The sequence below is a fragment of the Glycine max genome, chromosome 3 (assembly GCF_000004515.6).
Source record: "Glycine max cultivar Williams 82 chromosome 3, Glycine_max_v4.0, whole genome shotgun sequence".
Lineage (NCBI taxonomy): Eukaryota > Viridiplantae > Streptophyta > Magnoliopsida > Fabales > Fabaceae > Glycine > Glycine max.
The window spans coordinates 18,377,795-18,385,407 of record NC_016090.4 but is presented as its reverse complement, the minus strand read 5'-3'; the positions used below and the strand labels follow the sequence as shown (position 1 = coordinate 18,385,407).

At 29.5% G+C, this 7,613-nt stretch overlaps 1 protein-coding gene across 1 annotated transcript; it reads left to right on the top strand.

Annotated features, from left to right (window-relative positions):
• Positions 1-3,399: 3,399 nt before the first annotated feature.
• LOC106794111 (uncharacterized) lies at positions 3,400-7,121 on the top strand. The gene is made up of 9 exons (XM_014773187.3): positions 3,400-3,515; positions 4,204-4,288; positions 4,380-4,445; positions 4,562-4,659; positions 4,777-4,814; positions 4,933-5,020; positions 5,248-5,583; positions 6,469-6,534; positions 6,672-7,121. The coding sequence occupies exons 2-9, from the start codon at positions 4,219-4,221 to the stop codon at positions 6,825-6,827; spliced, it is 918 nt and encodes a 305-aa protein (XP_014628673.1). The 5' UTR covers positions 3,400-3,515; positions 4,204-4,218; the 3' UTR covers positions 6,828-7,121.
• The last annotated feature ends 492 nt before the right edge of the window (positions 7,122-7,613 follow it).

Below are 7,613 nucleotides of genomic sequence, written 5' to 3'. Positions count from 1 at the left end.
AAAAATCCTCCACAAATTATAGAAGAAACCAAAAAAAATAATGCAAAAATTGAAACATAATTTGTGGAGGTTAAAAACCACCACAAATTACATAAACAAATATGCAAATATCGAAGCCTCTTCCTAATAACACGGTGTCACTACCATCAAACATCATAACAAACCCAAATAAAGAGACCAAAACAAATCCAAAATTGGAGATTGTTAAAGGTGTTACCACCGCAATGTGTGAATTCTAATAGTGTTGCATTGCCACAACCAACGTTCTAATTTCATCATCACCACTTCATTGTTCTCCAGTAGAGACAAGGTGGCCACCTGGAACAACTTCCTTAGTCATGTCTTCCTCTTCCACATCAAGCTTGTCAAGCTTTGCACTTCATTGTCCTCCCTCACCCCTCTCTCGCCCAAGTGAGCCACCCTCCCTTGTTGCAAATAATTCTTATACACATTTGTTGCAACGAGTTATCAATTTGATGTGGTGAATAGGTTGAGTTTTAGTTTTTTTTTAAGAAGGTTTTGCATTAGTGAGGTGTTAATTCATTATGGAAAAACTAAATTGTTTTTGGTTTTCAAACACAATTTTTTGAGCGAAAATGAAATCAAACATAGAAAAGTGTTGCTAAAATGAAATCCATAGAATTCTTCATATGAAACTCATTCTTAATCAATCTCCTAGTTCAATGCAACAAAAATTCAAATTACAATGAATAATCTTAATTCCTTAGTGATTAATCCTTGAGTTCTAAGCCAAATCCCTAATTCCTTAGGTGATTTAGATCTAAAAACTCAGAGCTAGATCAGTGATTCACTATAAAAGCAAGTATTTGATCCATTCTTAACATCAAAGCCTTACACAATTTCAATTCAAATCTAGGATTTGAACTTGTTTCCAGACAATTCAAATCCCTAAAAGTTAGGTTGATCACTCCTAACATGCATATAAGCATAGAATTGAAATAGCATTACATTAACTATGAGAATTGATCAGAAAATAGAGAATTACATACTTGAATTCTACTTCAATCATTCGGCAGTGAAATTTAGCTCATTTGGATCATGAAGGATCCAAATAGAGCTTTGAGATAGTAACAACGAAGGAAAAAAGAGGGAAGGGAGAAAAGAGAGAGAGAGAGAGAGAGAGAGAGAGTTCAAGATTCTATTTGTAAAATTCACAAATGAACCAAAAGTATATACAAAGGATGTTACATACTCTTTAAATAGAGTGAATATTAAATTATTTTTTTGTGCCTCAGAAGTTTTGGTGCAACAAAATTACATTTATACACTTAGGACTTATGCACTTGATCTTGATGGTTATGAACCTTGTTCGCTGGGGCCAACATATGACTCCTTAGGGTTAGTTTCTCTTAAAATTTCAAGATCTTCAAGTCTGTAGATTCGTTATGGCAAAGTTCAAGTTTGTTGAGGCAAACCTCTATCAGTTTTAGCTTATCAAGAGTCATGTTTCATTGTAGCGAAAGCACATCTTGTTGTGGAAGATCATGTCAATCAGCATCTCTTCATTCTTTGATGATCAAAATTTGCTCTTTAACATCCAAATTTACACAAAAACATAAAAAGTATCTTTTTAAGTTTCTAAAACCAATTTATAAAATTTATTAACAAAAACGACAATTGTGTACAAAAATTCTAAAGAAGAGCTAGGATAATTGCTCACAAAATAAAGTGTGAAAAACAATTATCAACTAAAATATACCAACATTTTAAACATAACAAATTAACAATAACAATCTAAATTAAAGATCAAAATCTTAACATAACAAATTAACAATACTTGAACATTAGACTTAGGCAAGTTAAGTGGATAGTCCACAAATAAAGCCTGCTAGGTCTGTGGGCTTCACGAGTCGAACTCAAAAACCCAATATTCATATGCGAATTTTTAAAAATAAAGGCTCATTACCTATAAGGTCCACAAGTTTAATGGGTTGGTCCGCATATCTAGGTTTGTATACCCACCCTTATGTGGAGATGGTAATTAGGGTCTTATAATACATGTTCCCATAACAACATTTAAAAAAAATACACATACTTGGCCTCATACAAACACAAGTAGCTACATTAATTCTCATCCTTACGCATTGGGTACCTATATATCCATACCCGCACTTTAATTATGTATAAAATTAATAAATAAATACTAATTATAAAAATTAATACAAGTAAATTGAAAAGATATGTCATTAAATATATACAAATCTACACTACTAATTTAGAGCCACAAACAACACAAAATATTGATTTATAAGTGAAAGTCAATCTTAAAAGAATTTGTCAAAAAATTCATAAATTTATACATAAAAGTAAACAATAGTTTAATATTCTTAAATATAACATGAAACAAATTTACTACTCTATGTTAGATTGTTATTATTAGTCATAAAATCAGAAAAATATAATTTTTTTTATAAAAGAGTATATGTATAATATAAATTATATACTTAAGTAAAATATATATTTTAATTACTTAATATTTAATATATATGACATATATGTGAGGTGAGGAAGGTTGGATACTATAATACTCACACCCATACTCATTCCCGCAAAAAATTGTGGGTAAAATACCCATCTCATCCCTAGTCGCAATAAGCGAATAATTATTGTTTTCATTTGATGATATTTTAGATGATACTAATTAATATTGAAACAACTCTTGCGGCATTGAAATAATTGACGAAGTCAAATAGAGGACTTAAAAAAAGAATTTTAAAATTTTCAAAAATCAAATACAATAAAATTATTTTTGAAGAAATAAAACCTAGAATAATATATATTTGAAGGACCATAATCATATTTAATCATTTTTTATTATCATTATGGGTCCTCTTGGTTTTATTATAAGTGTCATCATCCTAATTTTTTTGGTAAATTTTATCTTAATAAATTAATTTGACATATTTTATAGTACTATTAACTTTAATTTTTAATTTCTTAATGAATTTTATCCTAATAAATTAATTTTTTACCCTTTACTTTTAAAAAATTGCAAACTTTATTGCTGACGAGACATCTTAACTTAATTATATTTTTTACCTTTTAACAAATTTTACTCCCAATTTTTTTCCACTTTTTGACGAATTTTATTTTAAAATATTATGGTGCACCACAATATTTGTTATACGCTGAGATTGGGAAGCTCCTTTCGACTTTCAAGTTTTAAGGAAATGAGAAAAATGGAAGCGAAGTTCATCATCATCATGCATGAAAATGGGTAGGTGGCATATTCTTGAAGTAAATGAAGACCATAGACTACGTGTCTTCATGGTTTTCAATGTAACCAATGCATGTTAGTTAGTGGAATTGAAGCATGCATGAACCCTGAGGATAGAGCCTTGCCCCCACTTCCTCGTGAACCTGTGGCTATTTACATACCACCAACACATCAATTTCACCTATATATATATGCTTCTAGCAATTTGAGATTCTTGCATGCTTTGGTTAGAGTTTGATTTCGGTATAGGAAAAAGTGAAGCTAGCAAGAACGAAAGGTTGGCTCAGATTGCAATATTTTAAGGCTCAAGAGAATCAAAGACTCCTTGGCATATTTAACTTTTAAGACGGCAAAAAATGTTTCCATTTTCTGCTCAAGCTATCTCAGATAGATAGCCATAAAGTTTGTCAAGTTAATGTGATGTTTTCTGCATAAAAATTACTTGGATGTTGTGTTTTCTCTTCATTTAAGAATGGAAAAGATTCCAAATGCAGGATTTACACGTGTATAAACTCGATCTTTCTATTTTTTTTTTCAGAGCACATTTTGCTCTTTTGTTTTATTTTTCAGTCTTTGAAAAGATTGTCTTTTGATTTTTAGTCACCCATGAGGATCATTGAACAATAATTGACATTAATGCTCCATGAATACAATGAGTATGGTCTTGACATTTTTCTTTTGAAATTCTCAAAATTCATTAGCATGCATCAAATGTTTGAACTTTAGAGTAATTAAATACCAAAACTCTTGTTATTTAGAAATTCCCTCATATTTATTACCTTGCTTTCCTTGTTATTACGAGCCTAAAAAACATGCATTTCAGAAAAGTGTTATCTTTTGATTTTATATTTACTTTAACTGTATATTGAGAATCAAAATGAATTCCCATATAAATTTTGGCGCGCGGGTTCCATATATTTGTGATGAAACTTCTATTCACTAGGTTTTCTGTTCTGTATGTTAAGGTTTTCGGTTTTCCAATGGAAATGAAGAATGAGGATCAGATCACACAACAGGCTCAGAGACCAAAATATGATTGCCTTCTATTTGGTAAGCCTTGTAACCAGAACATTTTTCTAGTACCTAATTGGAAATTTCATATTAATTTGTGCATGCTGCTACAACTACCATTATTTTTCAGATTTAGATGATACTTTGTATCCTCTCAATTCTGGTCTTGCAAATGCAATTGACAAAAATATTAAAGGTAAGGAACTGTGCCACACTTCTGCAGTTGTGCTACAATTTTCTCATTAATGTCTTTATAAATTGCTGTTGAATTTAATTTATTTGACATGAGTGGTATATCATTGATCTTATTAGACTACATGGTCGAGAAGCTTGGCGCAGAACCAAGTAAAACTGGTGAATTGGTCAACCTCCTTTACAGTAACTATGGAACTACTATTGCTGGTCTAAGGGTATCATTTCCTTGTTTTACAGCACTTTCTCTTAAATAAGTTTTAATCATGGTTAAATTCTGAAAATACTAAGAATTTATTTATTGTCTTATATATGTTTCACTTTTTTCCATTCAGGCTATTGGATATGACATTGACTATGAAGAATATTACAGGTACTTTTGCTTCTTTTTCTCCCATCTCTTTCACATGGATAATTAGTGAATTTCTTCAATCGTTGTGTCTATTTTGAAATTGAAATAGTGACATTGACTCTTGAAATTCTGTTGACAGTTTTGTTCATGGGAAATTACCTTATGAGAACTTAAAGCCAGACCCAGTTCTGAGGAATCTGCTGCTGAGTCTCCCCTATAGAAAGCTTGTAAGTTGTTTATAACAAAAAAAAATTAAATTGACTATAAAACTAAAATTTGTAATACTTTCAAGGACCAAAAGCATGCTTAACTCCATATTTTATTATTTGTATGCAAGTTATTTAATCAGGATTATCAGTCTAGTATTAATTCCAAATCATACTCATCGGCTTATTCTCTTTTCTTCCTTTTCTAATTAAATCCTTGTAATTTCAACAATTGTTTTTGTCAATAGATTTTCACAAACTCAGACAAAGTCCATACGATTAAGGCACTTGAAAGACTTGGGTTGGAAGACTGCTTTGAAGGAATGATATGCTTTGAGACCCTTAATCCTATCCAAAAGAGCACTGTTTTTTATTATGAAGCTGACATAAAGTTTGAGGGTTCAAAGAGCATAAATCCAACACCCAAAAATGGTGTAGAATGCTCTGAAATCTTTGACATCATAGAGCATTTTGCTCAACCTGAACCCAGTGCAGTCCTGCCAGAGACACCAATTATCTGCAAACCATCCGAACATGCCATTAAATTGGCCCTCAAGATGGCCAACCTTAACCCACAAAGAACCGTAAGAAAATCAACCTTTCGGCTTTATGATCTAATTGTTTTATTTGGTTTAATATGTTTATTAGTACTTACAAATATGGCAAATTTTAGTTTTAGTTTCTAAAATTTTATTAATTAAAATCTTTATAAATTTTAATAGTTTTGAAAATTACATAAAATGACATATATCTAGATATCTCACATTCTTTTCCATCAATGACCGTTCAGTTGCGATTATCATATGCATGTCATTTTATCGTTAAATAATTATAGAAATTATTTTACGAAAATAAATGTCTTAAATGTATTTTTAGTTTCTTAAATTTAAATTTATTTTTGAGTTTAATAATCTTGCACTGACGGTATAAAATAGTTTTACAACATCATTTAATCATAAATCATCATTGATATGATTTTTAAAGTAATTATCATAAAAATTAATAATTTTATCATATATGATAACTTATGATCGGACGACGATATAAATTTTTTTATATTAAGTGTATAATTTATTTTTTCTTCCTTTTATTAGTTTCTCAATTTTAAAATAGAAACTTTTTTAGTTAACCCTAACTTATTAATTTTTAGCATTTTAAATGCACAATTAATGGGATTTCTTTTACCACAAGAAGGATTAAAAAGAGTAATATTTTGAAATGGAGGAACTTTGAAAAACAAATTTAAATTAAAGAGAAAAAAAACAATTGTAACCTAAATTTAATGGACAAAACTATATTTAAACCAAAATAAATTTATGAAAACAAAAAAAAAGTTGAAGGTCAAAACCAAACTTCTCTATATTTGTAACCGATGTAGATTCGGTGACAAAATATTATTTTTATACTAATGCTAGAAACTTATTTAAACATTTTCTTTACCTGTTTTGCTTACATTTTGTCATATTCAGTTGTTCTTTGAGGATAGTGTCCGCAACATACAATCTGGAAAACGATTGGGCCTTCACACTGTGTTGGTATGTTATTATTGAGATTTTTTTGAAGTAGCTAAAATCTGACTTACTTTAAGAAACCATCACTGGTTGCCTTTAAAGTATGTCTGAACCCACCAAAAACTAATTTGAGCTATGTGCTCATTGATTGCTATATCCAGGTTGGTAGATCCTACAGGGTTAAAGGTGCTGATTATGCCATGGAAAGCATTCACAACCTTAAGGAGGCAGTGCCTGAACTGTGGGAAGCTGACATAAAAGCACAAGTTGCATGCCCGGGAACTGAGAAGCTTGCAGTGGAGACATCAGATATATAGCTTGAGACTTCGCAAGATGCCCCTTTTAGTATCGTTAATAAATTGAAGATCTATGTAGAAATAAAGAAGAAGTCAGCCACGGGGTTTTCCATCTTCAAATGGTTTTTTTTTTTTAATCTATAGGATCATTGCATTCAATATCAGAGATTTGATAACATTCACAGATCCTATTCAATCAATGAGTTAGATTTCTTCGTTCATTTTCAAATGAGTAGTGGTTGGTTTGGTTGAGTGGAAGGACTGTCTTGCCTTGAGACCAATAATGATATTGCTATAAGCAAACCATTAATAGTAGACGGGCTTCACATGTTGTAGTTATTGTACTTGATGTTAATGCATGGTTCTTAACAAAATAAAACGTTAGTAACTTATATTTTATTGGTTGCAACGAATGAGATAAATATTTATTTTATATAATTAAAATTTATAATAAATAAATATTTTTAAACATAAAATTTTTATTATTATAATATAAGATTATTTTTTATTATTTATATATATATTTTTAAAATATTAAAATTAAATTTTAAAAATAAAGATGAAAATGATAGATTAAAAAAGATAAGAAATAAAAAACTTAAAAATTTCTTAAAAACACTTGCAAAAAATGCTCTCGGCGAATGATTTGTTTATATTGTAATTTAGCAACTTTTTTTTTTGAAGATTTAAGCATTAAATATGTTTTGAGTTTTTATTTTAATTACATGATATTATTTTATTTTATCTTATTGATTTAATAAAAAAAAATTTATAAACTTTCATGGTCTTGTTCTAAACCAGGTATAC

Excerpts from the sequence above, each read along its gene's own strand:
- LOC106794111 (XM_014773187.3), top strand. The coding sequence starts at position 4,219 with ATGGAAATGAAGAATGAGGATCAGATCACACAACAGGCTCAGAGACCA. Across the intron at positions 4,446-4,561 it reads AATTGACAAAAATATTAAAG|ACTACATGGTCGAGAAGCTT; the intron begins GTAAGGAACTGT and ends TGATCTTATTAG. Across the intron at positions 4,815-4,932 it reads GACTATGAAGAATATTACAG|TTTTGTTCATGGGAAATTAC; the intron begins GTACTTTTGCTT and ends TTCTGTTGACAG.